General features: G+C 35.9%; 1 protein-coding gene across 1 annotated transcript in view; it reads right to left on the bottom strand.

Moving 5' to 3' along the window:
• l(3)80Fj (lethal (3) 80Fj) overlaps positions 1 to 23,140 on the bottom strand; it is a 65,866-nt gene that overhangs the window by 30,793 nt on the left and 11,933 nt on the right. The window contains exons 9-22 of the mRNA XM_071590957.1: positions 21,841 to 21,940; positions 19,959 to 20,056; positions 19,620 to 19,775; positions 18,789 to 18,954; positions 14,331 to 14,593; positions 13,739 to 13,925; positions 12,801 to 12,925; positions 12,529 to 12,707; positions 8,311 to 8,533; positions 7,397 to 7,595; positions 4,379 to 4,774; positions 2,714 to 2,883; positions 1,746 to 1,858; positions 597 to 801 (exon numbers count right to left, since the gene is read on the bottom strand). Of these exons, the coding sequence (XP_071447058.1) occupies positions 597 to 801; positions 1,746 to 1,858; positions 2,714 to 2,883; positions 4,379 to 4,774; positions 7,397 to 7,595; positions 8,311 to 8,533; positions 12,529 to 12,707; positions 12,801 to 12,925; positions 13,739 to 13,925; positions 14,331 to 14,593; positions 18,789 to 18,954; positions 19,620 to 19,775; positions 19,959 to 20,056; positions 21,841 to 21,940 (2,580 nt within the window). The remainder of the gene's footprint in view (positions 1 to 596; positions 802 to 1,745; positions 1,859 to 2,713; positions 2,884 to 4,378; positions 4,775 to 7,396; positions 7,596 to 8,310; positions 8,534 to 12,528; positions 12,708 to 12,800; positions 12,926 to 13,738; positions 13,926 to 14,330; positions 14,594 to 18,788; positions 18,955 to 19,619; positions 19,776 to 19,958; positions 20,057 to 21,840; positions 21,941 to 23,140) is intronic.

Here is a 23,140-nt window from a genome sequence, read left to right as displayed (position 1 = left end):
AAAGTATAACAATGAATTTCAAAAACCCAAAATAATGTAGAAATTATTGCAAATGATATGCCAAGTTGAGTAATCTAGAGTGTAACAGACTCATGACAAACATTTACTCCGCTTACACAAAGGAACAAACTGCCTAGAAATGTTTTGGAACATGTTTTCATGATTTACATGGAAAAACGGAATAAAGTTTGCTATGCCTGATTCTCCAAAACACACAATTAAATGATCACGTTTATTTCATGGAAACTGTAATAGAATATGATTCACAGTTATGTATCAAGTCATAAAACCCCAAAGAGAGCATTAATGACAAAAGCGATTTAAAATTATCCGAGATTTCATGCAACGTTTGCAAAAGACAGAATTTTTCTCAAGCTCAAAATTATTTTTAGCAGAAATCCTCTCATGTTAAAATGAAGGCACTAAAATAACTTGGGTGTTTAACAGTATTTTAAGTCCTTATTGGGAGTCATAATACACTTTCTGTGTTTATAAAGTAGTGAAAGCTTAACGATGACTAACAGGGAGTCATAATACTGGCCTATTTGACCCATTGAAATACAGCAGTGTTGTTTTTTGATGTGAGCACCACCTACCGCTAGTTTTTCACGATAGATGGCCAGCAGCCGTTCAAGCGTGCCTGGCACCGTCGATGGGTCTTCCTGCAGCAGGGCAGCCAGCGCCTGAGCAGCAGCCTCCTGGATCACGCTTACTGGGTGGGTCACATCACCCAGGACCTCGTCCACTAGCAGCACATTCGACTCCAACTTGGCTGCCTTCCACACTTTAACAGCCAGGGCCCTGAAATTCACATTTAATTGCAAGGGTCAACAAAATTTGATCAAAATGCCCTAAGCCACTTGGAAACAGTTAGTACACAAATAATGCATCGACAGTTTACAAAAGCAATTCCATGAACAGTTTACAAATGAAGCAAGTCATGCATGCAAACTTTTCTTTGACCAAACATGAAATTACAATAACTAAACCAGGGTGGCTACTAATTTTACATTCAGCCATTATCAATTTTATCCTATTTTTCTCCTGATTGTCCAGAATCTTTTGAACAGGTATGTTTTGAGAATCAATCATGATTGCTTCGGGATTCATTAATATTTCTGGAATTGGTTGGACTATAGTTTCAGTTTATGCCTGGAACTGCATGAAAATGCAAGTCCATAAAAAACAAACTGATCGCACAACTAAAAGGAAAGTTGCTCCCATAAGGAATAAATTCCATATGCTCATATGATATTTCAGACTTGCCCGCAAAAAAATTCAACCCTTTCCCACATTTTCTCCCCAATATTCGAGGAAATTTAGTAATTCCTCATTTTTTCCTCAGTGGTCACACTGCACACTTCTTCTAAATTCCACATTTTTACATCAGATTATCCCAAAATTTCATGAAAATCTAAAAAAATGCTTTTCTCTAAAGATTTAATGAATAACAAAGATACAAAATTCAGATTATTCCAACTAGATTTTATTAAATACATATATTTATTAAGAGGAATAATAGCAAGTCTATCTTATTCATATCATAGTTATTTTAGAGTCTCCAAATCATGCAAAGAAATACTATGTTAAAACCATTAAGTGTAGTCTAATGGATGAAATTTAAATTTGTAATGGGAAGGAACTCGGTAAGTTGGTCCAGTCAAATATGACTTGTTTTCAACAGATGAAATTTAAGATGATTAAAAAGATGATGGTTCATTTCCTCACCTGGAATCATTACTTACCTATTTTCTTCTGCAGTGTCAAACTGGGTCACCCACAACCTTTTCCTGATTCGAATGGCTTGTTCATAATTCTCCTGGGGTGTGGGTAGAGCTGCCACCATCGCAGAGAGACCCTTAAACATATCATTAACAGTTTCAACCAACTAATCAAGTTAAATACCCTTCCAAATAACCTATAAATGCGTTTAAAACAACATTTTTTCAACATGATGCACATTCTCTTGAATGACTAATTATGTATTGATTTATAAGATTTTGTTTTGTCGTTTAGGGAGGTGGTGCAAGGCTTCAGTGATCATGAATTGTCACAATGTAGACCATCATATGCAGTGCTGTTTCGCAACAGTTAAAATGTATTAGATCACTATTATAAGAATTAAAACCAAGAACTGATACTAAGAATAAACCAGCAGTAGACCCTTTACTAAAACTACCACTGCCTAAAAAAAGGAAAACGATACTTTGTACATTTTATGACATTTATGGCACAATTTATTTTATATGCAAGTAAAAATCTTCAAAATTTCTAGAAAAATCAAATTAGAGGAGCTGTGTTTTACTTGTTCCTAAGGAAAAAATATTCATATTATAAAACTTACTCATTTTAAATTGCATTGCTACTCCTAGCTACCTGAGCTATAACACCATGCACACATAATTACCTGGGATGCTTACCGCGTGATATGCAAATCAACCCTAGTGAAATTCCCTTCATCACTTACATACAAGAATCACATTTCATACTGTTGATTGTTGCCAGTACGTAAAAAATTAACCTTGTAGGAGAATTTTATTGTAGGACTTGGTACAAGGTAAACTTTGCCCTCATCTAAAAAACAACCTTTGGGTTAATCACTGTGGCTTGTTTTGGTGGAAAAAATTTAATGTGTGGTAAAACTCAAGTCATAAAACCCAATAGATTAACACTAAGAGCAGTCTTTTAAATTTAAAATTCTCCGTGACAATACCCGCAATGCAGCATCTCTGACAGCAGCTGCAGAGTCCTGAAGAGCCACCAAAAGGCAGTCAATCTCCTCAGGGCTTGCGCGAGCACACCCATCTTGCCCTGAGCCAGAAGCCGCCACCTCCAACAATGCAGCCATGGCCTGCTGTTGCACCCGCCCCACTGTCGCTCGCCCTGACAAAGAAAGAAAACCACATAAATATTTCACATTCTCAGGGCAATGAGCAGTGGAGATATTACCCAATTATTGGCATTAAAAAGAGGTCACCATAAACAGGACTGATATACTATGTGAGTCCTCTTTGACTGCACAAAATGCTACTTTTAAGCAAATCTAAGAAGTATTCGAGTTGGTAGTTCTTTTGCAGAGTCATGAGTTGATTTCAAGCTTCTGAACACTGATCATTATGCATAAATAAATATCCCAGTTTTACACGGCTTTAGTAGTTTATTTTCAAAATATTCTTAGCTATTTAAAATTATACATACATCTATTCAATGCCATAATAAACCAACTGGCATTTGATGTTGATGAATAGAAAAAGAAATAATAACAATAGAAAAACTAATAATTTTTTTAATAGATTGGACCTTTTATTTCAAATTGTTTTAAAAGTGAAAATGATGCCTAAAATGTTGAATTTGCCAGGGTCAAAAATGAAAAATATGCTGCCAACGTACCAAAGCATGCTTTTGCACTGCCCATCACACGTCCCACTCTAGGGATCTCTGCCCTGAGTACATTGTCATAATTTTTGTACTAAACCTAAATTATTCAATTGATTGGCTGTGCATCTTGGAATGTGAGCAAAATGAATATAATCATCTCAAGAATGGCAGACTGGCCCTTCAATTGTATAACCTGCAAAATCCTTCAAACTGGAGCTGTCCAGACAATGGACACACCCTTTTCTTAGTACTGATAAATTCATAATAGAGAGATTTCACAACATGCGAGGGTCATCTGAAAATTCACTGAACTCAACATGAAGATACCGCACTCTCCAACAAAAGTTGGAGAATGTATTTCCCCATTCATTGAAAGGTACTCACCAAAATCTCAGCTATTTTGGACACTCAGTTGTTGTTCGGCTATCATTTGAGTGATTTAATGTTTGTTTTTAAAAGGCAATACACCTACACAAATCAAAGATGAGGTGGACGCGATTTTATAGGGACTCCACAGAATCGTTTACAACCGTGCAATATTGGGCAGCTAATTTTAAACGTGGCCATACCACCTTGTCTCATGGTGAATGTTTGGGATGGCCAAAAACTGTAACAACCCCCCATAACACCAACAAAGTTAACTAAATGGTATTGGAAAACCATTGAATTAAGGCTAGAGAGGTAGCAGAAGCTATGGGCATATCGAAAGAATACAGTTTTCATACATTGACTGAAGAACATCCGTAAGCCATCAGCACGTTAGGTCACTTTGGAACGAAAATGCCCTCACATGAACATTTCCAATTCCACAAAAGTGAGTGAGGGATTTAAATATGTTACTGGCAAAGCAATACGACATGGAATTCATAAGCTTAAGTTATTCATAATTGAGATAGATAGAGAATTAATAAAGATTAAAAGTTAAAGAGAAATGGTTAGACCTTCACTTGGGGGCACAGAAAGCAATGCTCTCCAAAAATTATCAGGCTTGAAAACTCACCTATGATGTCCACTAGAAGCTCAAGCATTTGCCGCCGGGGCAGTAAGCTTGGGTGATAGAGATTCACTGGTCCATTTGGAATTGGCTTGATGCCTCGCATCTGGGCATGCTCAGAGATGATTCGCAGCTCAGTTGTGATGGGGGCACCATGTTCACCCATTGCAATGGACTTTAACAGGGCTGAGCGTAAAAGTGGGAAGCAGTAGCAAAATGCTGGAGCCGTGAACGGCTTTGCCTTGCTGCTCCCACCACCCCTCCCATCAGAGGGAACCGTTTTACTGTAGAGGGAAGTGACTGTCCGAGACACAGCTGAACTGAGGTCTTCCTGCTCCCAAGAGGGATCCATGTCACAACTTGGCTGCAGAAGCCTGAGGGTGACGTGAGCCAACTGGTGACCTGCAACAAAAAACATAAATCATTTATTCATCAGTTTCAAGATCACATGTCTATCCAAAGAAAAACCACATGAATATTACACATAGGCATTTTCCGTTTTGAATTACTATAATTCTTTGCAAAAAATAATGCATAAAATAAAGCAATCGCCCAAAAAAGGATGCAATCAAGAAAACTACCACAGAGGATAAGTGACTCACAGCTAATTAACAAGGAAAGATGTTTCCACCACCACAAAAGATAAGTGACTCACTGCTAAATAAAAAGGAATGATGTTTCCACATAAGGTACAAAGGCTGAATAACAAAGAAGAATTTTTTTTTCAAATTTTCACAATAATATTGAATTATTAAGCATAAAAAAATTTCTAAGAGCCTCAGTTTGATTTTTGGACAATATTAAAGGGGCCTGGGCTGTTGTTTTTGGATTTCCAACCTTTTAACAATATATTTCTATTTCTTAAATAAAATACAAACCAAAAACAAATTTCACAGAATTTCTAGTATATTGTGGTAAGGTATGGACAGCAATAGAAACAGATAATTGAAACCATAGGAAATTTAGTACAATACTTTCTGGTAAATATCTGTAGGCGACCTGCTAAATATTGGTAAATTCACCTACTAGACAAAAGCCCATGACAAAAATTCCATTTGCTGTAATAATTGCATAGATAACATGCACCTCAAAAATTTTATTACTGTAAATATTGCATAATAATGCACTTTTAAAAATATTTGTTAATGTTTTCATGCAATGCACAGAGAAATTCACCTTGAAAAATGAGGAAATAAACTTACTTGTTCCTTCTCACATACAAAAGAGGAAATAAACTAATTTTTCACCCAGCATCATAAGTTTTTTCATTGCAATTACTTCTCAATTCAAGAAACCATGGAAGATAGAAAATAAAAATTTTGCAAATTTTATAAGGCTCAGTATAAATTATAAGTTTTCCAGTTCACATAAGCAAAGTGCAATTGTGAAGCTGGGAGAAAAATCAAATGTCAGGTGAAGCTAGTCTGAGAGAATGGTGAAGGAATGAAGAGGTTAAGAGGAAACTACATCAGGAAAATAAGCCTTGAATTACAGGAAGTATTTTTAGCCGGCGCTTGAACTGTACAACTGGGTGATCCTTGAAAATTGACAGGAATGAGTCCCTTAACTACTTGAGTTTTCCCTCATGCAATTGCAGGACTGACTTTAAAATATATCCATCCAGGAGCCTCTGATTCATGATATTTCAAAATTTTTTAATTATGCATAATTGTTGAGCCTACTTAACACCTTCAGTAAAAATTTGATAAACAGATAATCCAAATTAGCAATTATACCTGGAGGACTGAAAAAGAAACTTCAAACACCCCATTTAACAGTGAATAAATCACCCAAATCAAACCTTCAAGTAAAGTGGGGAGATTTATGGCAAGAATCCATGAGTACGTAAACTCTGGAAAGATAAAAAAGTCATCCTTTGAGGATATCCATGAATAGATATCTCTAAGCTTCCATTCTAAAACAGTAACTTGCATCAAAAATTATTTCTATTATTATTTTGAGAGTTGCGGGTAAATGAATCACCATAATCCGTCGACAAGAGTTAGTGAAGAAAATGAAGTTACTGGAGTATGTGTAGTTGCTGATGCTTTGATTTGGATGTTGCAGTAGTTATGCACCTTGTGCCACAGTCCACGAGGTTAAATCCAACTTTTAAAAACTAGAGTGTTTACCTTGGACTGTTAAGTCTGTTCAATTCAAATTCACAATTGTCCATATGATATTTCATCATAACATCTTGTCTTTTAAAACTGCCAAAACTTCAGTGCAAGAAGACACCTTGGTAACTTAGTAGCTAAAACACTCGACTGGGCATCAAGGGATCTGGGTTCAAATCCTAGACAAGGCGAATCATTTTTATACTTTGAAATTACATTGTATTGTAAATATGAGTAATTTTTTTTAGAAATTTGATGCTCAATAAAAAGAGATTTTCCAATGTATACACTGCATTATTAATTTCATGATTTTTCACATCTTTTGTATAAATGCACACATGCACATTATCTAGCAATAAGAAAATATAATAACATACAAGAAAATGATTTAGATTGAATGGACAACTAAAATAATTAACAAAGCAGTTCTATGTAGAGTCGGTGAAGAAAAATGTCTGGTGAACAATCAAAAGAGAAGAAGGGATGAACTTATCTGGCACATTTAGAGGGATTATGACCTGATTAAGACACTCATCACAGAGAAAAGGAATGGCTTCCCTTTAACCATGACAAATGAACCACTTTCACCTGATTCTAGAAACAGCTCGAAAGATAATTAAGGCCAGCTTCTGATATAAGACTTATGGATATAGTCCAAGATGCATGATGTACGCATCAGTCTCCATTTGGAGGATCTCTAATAGTTTTCTTTATTAAGTGCCTTCTTCAGGTCTCTTCTTCACAAATATGAATGCAGGACATACACACAGGCAAATAAATACACATAAAAACAAACGCAATCGAAAGGTAATTCAAGGACATTTAACTCCATAACACATCATTAATGCTTAGGAATATACAACATAGGGAAAACAGAAAATTTTAATTCAGAGAAATGGACACATACCTAAAACTTCATGTCTTCCTTTGTAGCAGCATCTCCTCAGGTTAACAAAAAGTTTGGAAAAATAGGGCGCTGCCAGGGGAGACTGAAGATTCCTCAGTATGGAGAATAGGATCTCTTTGAAGTGGACTGAGAGAGCATCACCGTTGCCCTCAGCAGCAGCATTCACCATTGAAACCACAACTTCAATCTTTTGATTGAGCTAAAGAAGAATTGCATCATACATTAGTCGTCATGGTATTCTTCAAGAACCCAAAAATTAAAAAAAAATGTAATTTCATCCATGTATTATTGAACAAACAAATTTGACGACATCAATAAAATAATTCACAGGTTAGATACATTGGCAAATGAACCAAATCCAACAAAAATGAACTGATCCACTCAATGGACCACATCAGTAGTACATCAAGCAATCTTACTTGTAACCCACAGATCACTATAGTAACTAATACTATCATCTCCAAAAATAGATGAAAAATACAATTAATAATTACAACTCCAAATTAATACGACTTATTGTAATTGGCATGAGAAAAAAACATTAATAAATTGATATATTTTTAAATATGATAGCAGCATTTTTTGGGAATTCCAAGATGGAAGAGCCTGAAAATCCATTCATGACATGACCGTTCCATGCCAGCCCTGGCAGCGGCGGACTAATGTTCTCGCATGCCATTTAAGAGGTCATGGGTTCAAATTCTACCTAGGTGGATTTTCCTCCACCCAGAACATTGGTGTTTTTGCCAATATATATGAATTAATTTTGAGGGGTTAGGTGCAAGAAGAGACTATGTAGTCTCAATCTTGCCCCAATCAATTAGTTCAAACAACAAAAATAAAATAAAATGAAAAAATGCAGAGGGCACATTTCATGAAGATGAAAAGGACGTAGAATGCATGCACCAACACACCTCTCTGAGTTTGGCCCGAATGGCACTCTCCTTCTCCAGCTGCAGTCGCCTCGCCTCCTTCTGTTTGGGGTTCAGCTCAGGCTCCGCTTTCCCCTTACCCTGCTTCTTCTTCTTCTCCTCCAGCTCCCGCCTCAACTGCAACTCCTCCAACTGGTCCTTGTAACTATACACCTTACTCTCTCGCTTCATGTTCATTGTATTCATCATGTTCTCATTCTGGAGCCTGCAAAGAGGTGATGCAGCAATTCAAGCCAATTCTTTCTTCCTTCCTTCTGCGTGCAACTCTATTTGCTGATGACTTTCAACCTTTAATGCGTAGTATTACCACCCTATGCTAAAAATAGCCACATTACTATCACTCTTTTATTCTAAAATGAACATATGCGATATAAAAAAATCTTTCAAAATAATGTCACACAAAAAAATAGGAAACTCATTTGTTCACAACCTAACCTTAGTTTCATTACCGAGAACTTTCTTAACTCAATCAGAGCTAGTAAATTGAAAGAATAGTGGCAGATGCCACAACAGTAACTTTTAAGTCATCCACTAATATGCATTAAAACGCACAAATTTCAGGGAGTAAAAATAACTCACCATGACCAGGAATTGAACCCAGATCCCTCAATGCCTGGCAGATTGCTTTGTTCAGTCAAGCTCTAAAATTATTCAAAGCCCCAAAAATTCAGAGTTTAATAGAAAGCCTTAGCAGCTTGACTAAAGCAATTGGCCGCATATTGAGGGATCTGGATTCGATTCCTGGTCAAGATGAATGATTTTTACACTCTGAACTTTCTGTATTTTGTGCAAACTATTTAGTGTCACTTGTTTACTAGTAGGCATACTCATGCATGGCAAACTTTCCCAAAGCCAAAGAATGCTTTTATCAGAATAACCACATGAGAATTATTTCTCCTTCATTTGTAGCACTAAAATCATGACAGTGACCTTGCTTACAGACAGGAGCACACAGAACTTATCACAAATAAGATACAATTATTCATGTGAATTATTAATCATTTGCATGAATAAAACCATAAACAAAGGTATCAACTTGGTCAATTTGGTAGTCAATGATAGAGTTTATCCAATATTAATGAGCAACCTCCATCAAACAACAACAAGAGCCTTTACCCATCAATACACTACAAAACTTATCTGGCACCATCTTAAGGAAGGTTAACTTCATCCTAAACTACAGTACTTTCCTTCTTACAACTTCATTTTAAATGAGGGAGTGGCAGTTGCTGTGGAGTATACGATGTAGTTTCCAGCATTACTTCATATAAATGACCCAGGACTTCAAACACAGAAGATGACAAATGCGTTGAAACCTAGTTAATTTTAATAAATTTATTTGGAAATATAAAGTGCATTCTTTGAAGTTTGTGAAGCATATTTTTTGCCATCCCCCTTTGATAATTTTAATACATTTATTTGGAAATACAATGACTGCTTGTTTGGAAAGTATATTTTTTTCCCTCCTCCTTACTCTCCATCCTCCCTTCAATTACCAGATTGTTCTTCCCATCATTTGAAATGGCCATTCCAGGCACAGTAATAAACTGATCTGAGAACAACATCCTTACTAGAACTGCTACCCACATTACTTTCTTGTTACGTATGGTTGCATATATCTGAGGATGCGCGAACTCCTATTCTACATCAAAAATTTTATATTCCAAACTAACAATCTCATTTTACTTCATGCCTGATTTGCCTTCAAATTAATGCATATATTGTTTTACAATTTTGAATCTAGTTGCAGTATTTTTCATTTTTCTTCATTAAAAATTCACATTTTTAGCATTTCAAGTATTAAAAAGGCTAATTTGGATTTTAAAACACATTATTGATTAATTTTTAATCTAAGATACTACTGTCCACTTATTTGCACTTTTATTTACTGCACTACATGTGACATACAATTCTAAGAACTCTGCAGCATAATACGTACTTTACTGTTGGCCAGCAATTGGCTTATCTATTGAGATGCTTCTCAGTCAAATAATTATGGAAGAATGACAATGGTTAATAAAAGTCAAAGCAAAATTATTTAATGAAATCTGGAGGATGTATAGATATTTACATTATCACTAGGGTAATTTTAAATTATACATGGTGGTTCGCACTCATGGAAAAGTCAATCATCAAAGACCTAGATGATTATCACTTCAACATATGGTAAAATTCATTACATAAGTTTCTCAACATTTCCAGTAACTTTAAAAATGTCATAATATAGATTCTGTGAGACCTTAATCAAACGTTTTTGAACGTGGGCTCCTGCTGTCATAGAAAATTATGTTTGAATATTGGAATGCAAAAAAGGTGAGAATGCTTGTTCTACTGTCAAGATTTCCAACACTTAGAATCACCAAAATGAAAGAAATTTATCCAGTCATTTGACTATTAAAAAATTATTCAAATCACCAATAATTTCCATTAAGAATTTGAAAATGTTTTAAATGGGTGAAAGCAGTTAAAATGGGTAAAATATTGGACTGTTTTTACAGCCCAAATTTGAGGATGACAGACTGGGAGGAGCTTCGTAATAATTGGATCGATGTGATGTTGTAGAATCAGCTGCAAATCAATACGTAGTATCCTGAGCGTGAACAAAGAAGCAGGCAATGTATAATCTATATAATCAGATTGTCCTGGCAGTTTGATAGCATCTTAAATTAGTTTTTTCCCGTTTCATTAAATACATCTATGACGGGCAACACATGGGTTTACTCTAGATAATTAATTCATAAGTATACAGAAAATGCTGTTCCTGGATTTATTTATTGATGTCAATATATTTTTCACATAAATGAAACGAGATGCAGTGAGCAAATGCACATAGAGATGATGCAGTATTTTGGCAGAGAAGTGTATGCCTACGTGGACTTGATCAATCAATAAGTGGCACATAATTCATCACTCGGAAGTTATTGACGAATTGACAAAAATAACAAAATATTTCATAAACATCTACTCAATACCTGGCAAGCTGCCACAAGGGTGTGTGATGGGGTAAGTTTCGCATGTAGGGCACCATCCATACATGCACTGCTTAGTTTCTTAAGGGCAGAGTACAGCACACCCTCACTAATCCAGAGCATGCGGGTACGTGGGTTGCTTCAATAAGACAAAACGCGGAAAAATCTACCGACTTTACAACTATAACCCCAGAGAACATTCCCCATTTTTCTTGTGTAGCCATGATTGCTAATAATTTCTAATGACCCCATAGAATGCATTAAAAAGCTAAGTCACTAATATTCCATAAGGAACTTCAAATTAAACAATGGTAATGCATATTCATAGGTATCATTCCATCAAATTTACATTGACGTGCATCAAGATACATAATTGATATTCTCAATTAGCTAAATGATTGGTTTTTTATGACCATTTCCTTTCATGATATTTAGTTCTAATGATGCAATGCATATTTCCTGCTGTTCTCCTGCATGCTTAAAATGTTACCATCAAATGTATTTACAAATTTAATTTCCTCATGTAACTAAAATATTTAAGAATGTTACAGCTGATGATTTTGTATCAGCATGGCTTGGTTTTACCAATACTAGAGATTTTACTGAAATTAAGAGATTTACACTTTAGCAAGCAGACTTCTCAGACAAATGGCATTGAACAAAGTCAAATTCAGGGACAAATCTGACGGAACGGAGTATTTGTCGAGAGAGTTATGAATTTTTAGGGTTGGAAATGTATGATTTGGGATTTTCATTCGTCTCAAATACTTATAAAAAATAATTTTTATTCCTTCCCGAGGAATTCTCAGGAGCATCAATTTGATATTTGATTAACTTAAAGAGGTGAAATGATAATGGAGGCAGGCCCATGTTATAACCCTGGTATGCACTAGCTGAATTTTTGTATAATAGACATTAAGGTTCTACTTGGAGCATTGATGTTTTTCCAAGGGAACACACTTAGACTTGTTTCTATGATAAGCAATAGCATGCAAAATGCTCATTAACATCACTAATAGGAATAACGTCACATCGACTTGCATCTTCGAAATGACATACTTGGTGAGCAGATTCAAGAGATAAATAAACAAATTGTGCACACACCACTTAAGTCATTATAGAACAGGTGCATCAAATTGTAATTATTTCATAAGCATTTGAAATTCAATCAACTGCTTAGCCATGCATATTTCTCCTCGAGCGAATGAGCATTTAGATTTAATTTACTTACCCACTGACTACACTCTTGTCAAAAAGTTCCCCCTCGGGTGTCAAATAAATAAAATATTCATCCTTGGTAATATTGAGCACACTTGGATCATCCAACGTTTGAGACAATACTTTCACCAAAGGAGGTAACATACTATCTGGACTCAGCCTCGTTAATGTGCATAACAAATTTTCCCAACTCTGAAATTGAAAAGAAAAATGTAGCAGCAATGGATGGTGGTTATAACAAACAGGAAACAAAACAGAAAAGAGAATTACGAAGAGCAAACTTACATGATTATTTTTATAATTGTCTAATGCAATTTTCAAAACTTGTTCCTTATTGGTTTGTATAAAAACTTTTGGATTTACTTTCATATGCTTCAGGATCTTCAACCACAGATCAGGGGATGCAGAAACTAAAAAAAGATATAGTTTCAGTAAGAAATGCCAACAAGTCAAGCCATATATACCTACCTTCATGGAGGATTGATTAAAATGCTTTCTAACAAGAGGGTCCACATTCTAGTTAAACCCATATAGTAATTCCTCCAATTTAAATTTTAAAAATATGCAAAACTTTATTCTTAATCATAAAGTGCATAGTCCTGAGAGATTGAACAATTTTTCTACAGCTTGAATTTAAGCCATTCAGAGATTGTTTCATTGTGTATTGGGACAAAAAATATCAGCTTACATTGGGACAAATACAGTAAGAGGAATAAATCAAATGGACTTTCTGGCCAAAAATAAGGTACAGACTTCAAAGATACATTACAATTTTTATACTGTAGTGGTTTATATATAAATAATGAAAGAAGATTTTGCTTTTCCACATGGAATGTTTTTTTTATCATGACCTAGTTTTGTTATGGCATAACCTCTTCAGGTAAACGTGATAAAAAATAATTCAATGTGGAAAAGCAAAGTGCCTTCTTTCATCATGAAGCAAATCAAATATAAGTAACCCACAAAAATTCAAATTTCGCAATAATTTTTAAACAGACCTCGTATGTTAAAGCAAGCTTTCACATATTAGCATCCAAACATGTCACTCTTCCTTCAAATTGCAGTCTCTTCTCCATTGCTTTCATATTTAGTTATTGAAAAATGCAACTAATTTGAGAGAGATAGACTGATAAGGTCAAAGAACTAATTAGATTTGCTTGGGTATCCATGAAATTCCAAGACTACATTGAGGTAAAGTTGTGAGAAATACACTGAAGGCTTACCAATGGCAGGGTGATGGCAACATATCATACTATCTAATGCGAGGAGATGAGCATCTTCAATGGTGATGTTTGAACCTGAGCAGAGTGTAACAATACACTCAACTAAGAGCTTGGGGGGGATTTCTCCCCCCCCAACAACCCCGCCCGTGTCCAGTCCTTCTCGATTCTCTAGGTCAGCATCCTTGCCCTGAAAAATCCAAAGCATTAGATATCAGTTCATCCCTGTGGCAAAAGTCAAGAATAATAAAAATACCCTTTGTAATTACCCACAAATATTACTTATTAAAAGAGATAATGGTAAAAGAATATTAAACCAAAATTCAGGATAACACAGGCGCATCGTTAGGTAAGGAATATGCCCATGTTAATCACAAAATTGAATAAATAGCTGTATGGCCTAGTGCTGTCAGTGAATGAGAGTGGGTGTGACAAAAGATTTTTTTAGACAACCCGAGCTAATTAGCAGAGGAACAAGAACAGAAACTGATACCACTGAGTCATCTCATATACAGTACACTTGGGGCATTTGTGCTGCTAAAACACACATAGAGCCAAAAACATAAGTTAAGAAAAGGTGCAAAGGTCCTTTCACCTTAATCTTGGCAGTTTCCATGAAGCTAGTCAGCTCTGCAAGCAAAGATCGAGCCAACTGAGTCCCACCCAAGACCGACACCAGCCTCCTGACAACCATCTCCCTCTGCTTACGGACACTGTGTGAGGCACCTGGGTGGACCAAGCAAGTCACAACTGCGCGATGAACAGGGTTGTGAGGCTTGGATGAAGGCCAGACATTATCAAGTGCTTGCCCATGGTCCAACAGGAGGAGTTCACACAGCTGCAAAACCCTATTAACAGCTAATGAAAAGCACCAAGAGACACAAGGAAACTATTAAAACCAAATTAATACAATTCTGAAAGTTATTTTTTATTTATCAAGTATTAACCTACTCTACAATCTAGGGCTTCCGTATACATATAAACAACAGTGGAATCTCATAATACAAGTATGAACCATAGTAGTAATTTTTAGGGGAGGTGATCAACAGCTGGTCATTTGCACCATTAGGTATGGACAGTTGTGGAAGAAGGGTGGAGAGAAACCTGGCGTTGGCATTAGCCTACTCTAAATAAAAGGCGCCAAGGGGTCCGCAGCTTAACATCCCATCTGACAGGCAGCGTACCCACTGAAAGTGCTCTCAACAAAGCACCTCAAGTAGAAATCAGGATACCACTGACAATATGTGTCACCACCGGGATTCGAGCCCAGGCCCTCCGAGTAAAAAGCCAGTACGTTAGCCACCACACCATCCCAACCCACACATGAATCGTTCTCAGACCTTTCGTGAAAATGAAACACTCGTTTGCGAATAATTTTTTTCCATATAAATAAATGTAAAATACAATAATGCATTCCATGCCAAAAAAATGAATTTTGGGCACGGTTTATTCAAAGAAATTTATATTGACATTATTTCGGATCGTGGTTCACTTTCACCTTTTCTTCTATCAAGGAATGAAACCACTAGGAATTCAATTTGATTCGTAGAAAATAAATAAGAATCGAAATAATTAGCTTATTATTTACAATACAGTCATAATTCATTTTTACAAGAAACCTATCGAGAGACATTTGTTTTTACAGACTTCAATTTTCTTTGAGAATGCGACATTCATTAGGTAAATTTTTAGTACGCATAGCCAGTCTTGTTAAGGTGATGCTTCTCAATAAACAATGCAAAAGAGAATTATAGTCTTCATCTCTTCCTCTATCTTCGAATGAACCAAACTGGATTACGAATTAGATTAGTAGAAAAAACTAATTAAAATAATTAGTTTATTATTTATGATACATACCTAATTCTTTTTTACTAGAAAACTGTCCAGAAACATTTTTTCCGACTCTTCAAAATGTTGCCAAAATGCATCACAGCACTATTATCACATACAGGCCGTATTAGAGTGATGCCTCTTAATGTACAATGCAACAGTTTCCCATGCTTTCAGAATTTCTCTTATTGCGCTAAATGATTGTTGCTTTGCTGTTACCTCCTCCTCTCCACAAACTTTTCTCCCCAACTTCCCATAAACCACAATGCAACTCCATAAGCTCTTCAAGAGACACTTCTGCTTGTTCTTGAGGAGAGTACAAATATATGATGTCGATTGATTGTATGTGCTACGCTGACACCTCTTTCTTGCTTTTGAATGATTTCAATTTCCATTTCTGCAGTTATTTTTATTCTCTTTAGACTATCTTCTTGCTGCTTTTTCTTTTGGGACATTTTTAGAAATATTCATAAAATATTATTTAACAGTGCACCAAAAGTCACAATACACCTGAGCACAAGTTTGGGAAAATGCATGATCACTAACGACACAACGATGCTCGTGGAACTTGTGCTTAACACAAACGTAAACAGCCGGTGCAATCATTCAGGGAATTCTCCTCTCCTTGTAACTTGTTATGCAAAATGGGAGTTATGCAAGTTATTCTTGGGCACAATATTTTTGCTCACAATGCGAATTATTCTCTATCCGAGGTGCTTGTTGAGCAAGGTTCCACTATACACCTGTCATAATAATCACTCAGTTTTCAAATATACATCAAAATATCCCGAATAATGAATGTCTTGGAGAAAATTACAAAACATTTGTAAGTTTTGGTAAACCAAGTAACTCACTGTTATTTCTGTTTAAAAAGTTTAAGAATTTCATAAATAGAGCCCCAAAATAACATCATGGCAATGCTGTGAAGTGCCATCCTCGTCAATTGACCTCCTGTTGGCTGTGTCAACCTACCATGCTTAGTTTGATCACCCTAGAGCTATTCACTCACATTCATTTACAGTGCGTTTTAAGATACTTAAGAGTTTTAAAAGGATTTCAATGAACAGCGATAAACATTTCTTTCGCTTTGAGTTCAGGTCACATTTATCAAGACACATGAACTGATGAAATAAGTTTAGGGTAATGAATGTACAAGGCATACAAATTGCTATGAATGACTTAAGAAATTTTGGCAATCACAGATGATGGCAAGTGTTCTGGAAGGCTCTTAAGGTCATCTGATGATGGCCATTTTACACAAGAACATGAATTCATTGGTTCCAATCATTGTCTGACAGCATGGGAAATAATAGAATTGTGCAGTACATTAACAGGTTCATACCATAATGTTCACATGGAAAAAGTAGAAATGGAATGGGTAGCTGTTGATTTTATCTCACAAATTCTGAGATAGTTTCATAGAGATAGATGTCAGTTCCAACCAACCCATGCATTATGACCTGATTCTGAGAGAAAAATCATGTAGGTTCTCTCAAAAATTGTTAAGGAACTTACAAGTTGCTGAAAGTAAGCAAGTACTGTAAGAAGCTTACCAAGACTGTTACTACAAGAGGCAAAAAAAATGAGAGCATTGCATCAATGCAGGAGCAGAGTACTTCAAATAAAGCTCACTACATTGCAGGGGTGTCCATAAAATTTACTAAAAATCTTTCTGAAGAGACCTCATTTACTTTACACAGAAGTTCAATAATTGAGATGAGTGATTTTCACCTATGACATTTTACAAGCAACTCTTCTCAGTTGAACTGTTTTCGCTAAGTGGATTCACTTAGTACTTAAAGGAAAGAAACAAATACCACAAAAACCTGTTTATCATGCATACCTTTTTTTTGCCAGATATTGAGGCAGAAAGAAAGTGTCCATTACACAAGTTCAAGTCTACCTTTCTTACTTATCGGCCCTTCTCAGAAGTCCCTAGGGTAAATGAGTCAACTCCCATCTTCATCCCTGCCTGCCTCCTGAGCCCTAATGATGCAGAGCATGATATCAGTGCAGATAGGCACACTTTGCTTGATTACAAGTCAAGGTCATCAGGCACTAGAAAAGAACACTCTCTAACGACCTTTAAACAACACATTGAGATTGTTTCATAAGTACATGTTCTTCAGGGGCTTGACAGGACTATTGGCAAGTTTTGAATTTTCTGTGTGGTCACTTGTGTATACCAAAGCTCAGTACTGATCCCAAAATGAAAACTGCAGAACAACAGGCTTTTACGGACAGTGAAAAACTAAAAGTAATCGAATATGCTGAATAAATAGAAGCTCATGCTGAAGTATGATGGTACGATATATCAGAATGCTGCATGAGGAATTGGAGGAAGAGCATGGCTTAACTTCTTGGAACTATCGAGGACAGAAGAGTCATTGGGGAAATTCGGCCTTTTATCTATCCACCATTCAACCTGGCCAGTCAAGTAGTAAAACAGACAAGAGTTTGATTATGCAGTAGGTATCAACAGAAATGCCTGTGACTTGCCCGACTGACAATTTTGGTCAGCTATTTTTTGATGCTGACAAGAATATTTAGAAACATTTCCACAAAAATACTATATGCTACTAAAAATTTCATATAACTGTTTTTGCTTCCTTATAGAGTTATACTTTTCAACTAAGTCTAGCATTTCAGACTATTTTCTATACTTCATGAGTAAAAAATGGGGTATGCATCTTATATGGATGCACACAGTGCATGGGTTTATTATCTAATGTTATGTATTTTCAACGATGCCCTAAACCATGATTTACTGCATTCATTTAGACTGATGCAGGGAAGTACCTTCCTCACTGGCCAATCCAAATACCACACGTGTCAACTTGAGACACAAGGCAATGTCTATTTCAATAAGTTTTCTATGAGATTAGTGTATAGTACATCTATAATGCAGCCCTATTCAAGAACATTTAGGCAAACCACATGGGCACAATTATAAAACTATAGGTTCTATCATTACCCTCCTAAGTGAGTTTTTTAATCATGTCCTTACATTACATTAAAAGGACAAGTGAATGGCACTCTTACATTCTTAAGCAAAAGTAATTAATCTGGAAAAACAGGATGAGACTGCAAGCCAATACGACAGTGTATTAGCAGAGCCACGTTTGTTGAATGACAAATATTCTGTGTGGTGCCTGACAGCAACTTTGACTCCTAGCTTTAATCACAAAATACACTTTTTCATTAAACATAGTTATGTACTCACCATCCTCAGAAGCAAGGGAAAGGAACTTTTCTGAGACAAAGAGCTGCTTCTCCATGTCAAGCAAAATGGCCATCAAGCCTGTCATCTTTGATTGGACAGTCACATCAGCGGTGGATATTTTCAGCAGGAGGCAAGCAGCTGACAGTGCCTCTGTGACAACTGGTACCTATAAATATTTATTAGCAAAGTAATAATAATCTGAGTCAAAATTCCTCCATGATCTAAATTCATCATATTACATACATTGATTAGACACACAATGCATTTGAATATCATGGAGATAAGATTCATTTTTTGGATAATCTTTGCATGATTATTAATTTCCTTCACTCTTTTTCTCTTTTACGAAACCATTCATAAAAAATCAGATTTCTCTGAGCATTGGAAGAGCATTGGAGAATGGGCTACATTACATATTTGCTATTTTTATCTTTTGTGTTTTCGCAAGTCCAAGTCATTACAAAAAAAAATAATTAATTTATACATCAAAAGGTATCAAATAATAATTCCAACTACTGACTTAGGCAAGCACCACCTCACTTATACATATGACGTCAGTACACTTGCTTCTCCAAATAACTTGACAAAAAAAATACTATACCTCAGTATATAAGTCGGAAATACATAATTTCACATTCCTTTACCTTACCAACTCAACATTGTAATTCATGTTACTGAAGCTTATGGAATCCAAAACTAACAGACTAAAACAGCTAAACATTCTCTCATCACAATGAAAACCAACTAACTAAGAAGCATTTATTTACATTAACATATTGTTATAAGTAATGTTTTGAAACATTTAAGGGAATTTTTTGAAACATTACAAACCTGTGTGGGCTGAGCAAATGCCTTTTCAACAACTTTTTGCAGCTGTGGAAAAAATTCAGCCCCTTGATAAAGGGTATTTCCACTGAAAGACACAGCCATGCATTGGATATAAGATGTTCTCACAGCAACAGTACTTGTCTTTAGAGTAGGGCCTTTCTGCAAGTGAATGAATAAATAGCTACATCACAGAGGTTCAAAATTCTCATTTCTTTAGCCAAAAATTAATGAATCAAAATGTATTAAAACATAAACTCAATAAACTCATTTTCAACACTGAACTTAGCTTAAGCCTTAAATGACTCAAATATCCCTTAATGAAATACACCTTGAATCGCTCACCTTAAACCACTCCAACACATTATTGGGCACATCATTACTGAATTTGGCACACCAAAGGGAAAACATATCCAGGGCTTGAATGAGAGTCCCCTCATGCACTGCAAAAAAATTATCAAAAGATCTCATTCACATCTACAGCATCTTAACCTCAAATGTACAAACAAAGAAGGGTTTTCTTGGCAGTTTAACCAGAGAAGCAATCAATCATTGGGGATGGGTGACAGTCAGAAAAATGAAGGGCATTGTCAAAGCGGATTGAAGTCATGACAGTTGATCTGGGCATTTAAAAATAATAAGCAAACAAAATAAAGAGTGAAAGGAGCTGAGTAATGGAAGTTGAAGTTTAAAACTGGGAATCTACCCCTTGCCTATTGAAATTCACCACCTAATAGGATTTTTTCAGGTATGCATCCTTTCCATTCCCTCGGAACACAACAATGGTTTATACTATGGGAAAATATTTAACCTGAAATTTGGAGAAACAACAAAGAACTAGCATATTTTATTAATTTTTACCCATATCGACCAAACTCTTTTGCTAAGGTAAGGATGAAATGCTGAAATTAGTTACATAAAATTCAGTACAGCTAGCAGGATCAATTTTTTTCATAAACATTTCATTGAGATACAAGCTGAAACAGGTTGCAAGCCTGGCAGGAGGAATTTTAGAGTCATCAGTTAGTTCCGAGGAGGAAGAGTTAATATAATTCAATGACAGAGCAAAATGAACAACTAAATGCGTTAGAATTATAATACAATATTATCATTACACAACAATTAGTTTGGAGTTCAAGATTTTACCATCTTAATCATTTTTAAACTGTGAATTGACAGCATGACACTTGGGCATTTATTTAAACCTAGACACTTTCAACCATATGACACTGGATAGAGTAAGATGCATTACACTTTGCTGAAATTGTATCAAAATAAATTGTGCCATTTGACTGAATTTTTATAGTAGGCTGCATGACATTTTCATTGTAAAGAACTTTCAGGGATCTTTTAACTAAACTTTTTTCAGAGTATGGCCTATTGTACCACTCATTTAGCCTTGCGGAAATTAATCAGAACTCTTGATTTAATCTTGTTAAGTTTTGAGACAGTAGATATCCATGGGTTCAGATGAGGCACTTATATGATGGGAATCTCGGTTTATAAGTTTCCTGAAAAAGATGCCAAATTAATTCAATGATGAGTACAACATCATGAGCTGAATCCATCAAACTGCAGTTGGAGTGCGAGCATTATGCTTTTTGGGGTAATATCAATCATATGGGTAATGTTACTTGACCAGAACTGAAACAACTAGGCATCACCACCAGTTTTCATATGCATGATTAGAATTTGGTGTTTTCCCCAAGCACGATTCCAGTTAAGCCTTCATGTGATTTCCAAATGGTCATGATGGCTGCAAGAATATGTAATGCCCCTGCAGAACTACTCAAGAGTTTATAGGCTCATTCACAATAATGATGATGGAAGAATTTGACCAGAAGTTAAATTAACTTTAAATGTTAAATTAGCATTAAAAATTTAATTCAAAAAGCACTGATACAGTCCCATAAATGGTAAATGTACCAGTATATGAGGACTATAGAACCTTCAATTTGATTTCCCATGCAGCAAAGATAATAAATCCCTTGTGTTATTCTCAACACACATCCATTAGTCTTGAAAAAATTCAATGACTAGCTTTCATGGGATGCACAACAATAAGCACATAACATCCTCACCTGTCTTTCAAACATCCAGCAATATAACTTTCAACATGGCATAAAACCAGCATTGGTTTCACTTTCAACGATGACCCATATAACTTGAAATTACTACACTCTTAAGGCTTTTTTTTACTAATTTAACCAGTGAGAATATTCCTCACCTTCACTCTGAAGCACTTTTATGAAATGGTCCGCAGCAAAAGAGGCCAGTTTGTGGACACTGCTTCCAGTGACACCATTGTTACTCAGGTTTCCTGCACCCTAAAAGTGAACATATCATAATAATAAAGACAACAACAACAGTGAATAACACCTAATAAGACTCCCCTCACTAGTTGAACCAATATTAACAAAGCCCTGCAGGAATTGAGCTGAAACAGGCTAACATTTCATATGGCATGAGATGTGACTTCACCGATGACAGTGCACCAGAGCTTGCCTTTACAGTTGCATCAGTGTGGCTAAGTTTCTATGGTTCATTCAAGTTGACCCTGATGATGAGGTCGACTCAGAGGGGAAATAAGTGCATGAGAGGGGCTAAGCTTTAAAGGCAGATGTATAATAGACACCATGCGCACGGACTGACTTTGGTTTCGAACAGTCAATTAAGTTTATAACAATGCCCCTCCATTGAGGGGAGTGCACCTGATACATTCATTGGGACTGGTATGCTTGCCCCCCTTGTGGGTCGAGGAGAAGAAACTGAACCTCCCTCCAACTCTCTCCCCCATTCCCTTTAGAATCTTTTCTCTCCAGATTGCTGCTCATAAGTGTCCCTTCTAAGAAAGTAATACCCTCCTCATTATTTGAGATAAGACTAGACTGACCTGTGCAGTTTGCAGTCAAATTTTTGCTAATTAACAAACTAACTAAGCCTTAGTGTTTGCTGTGCTTCTCTGGGTTTTTTTTCTCCTATGATCCCTTTCAGATTCCCACCACTACAGCTCTAACATCCAATTAACTTTAGCTATTTGTTTCACCTCATTTGTTGTGTCCATGAACAGAAATAAGAAATTGCATTCAGCCTTACTTGTAATTTTTCTCACCCCCTATAATAGCATAAAGAAAAGCATGAAACCATTGATCACTTATTAAGCTGTTGTAGGCACTATGAACTGTAACAGGATAAAAATTATCCATGGCATGGGCAGTCAACAAGTCAATCGTGATTGACAAATCGATTTTGGAAGGGTTATGGCTGATCATACTAACGTTAGAAATTTTAAATTTCTTTCAACTTTGAAAATTAACAGAAATTATTTAACAGGTGCTGACAACACACTTTTTTCTAGCATGGGCACAATCAGTAGCTTAAATGAAACGGTTTTCAATAATGCGGCTCCATTTTGAAATAAGCTAGGTTTGAAGTGGATGGACCTAGCGACAGTGTATGCAATATTTTCATGGCATGAACTTGGGAGACAGAATGGACGCTAGTTCTAATTTCTTCACGACTCTCAT

The sequence above is a fragment of the Hetaerina americana genome, unplaced genomic scaffold (assembly GCF_022747635.1).
Source record: "Hetaerina americana unplaced genomic scaffold, ioHetAmer1.1.p SCAF_4, whole genome shotgun sequence".
In the NCBI taxonomy this organism is placed as follows: Eukaryota; Metazoa; Arthropoda; class Insecta; order Odonata; family Calopterygidae; genus Hetaerina; species Hetaerina americana.
Note: the sequence above shows the minus strand (reverse complement) of the source record. Positions and strands in the feature narration are given on the sequence as shown.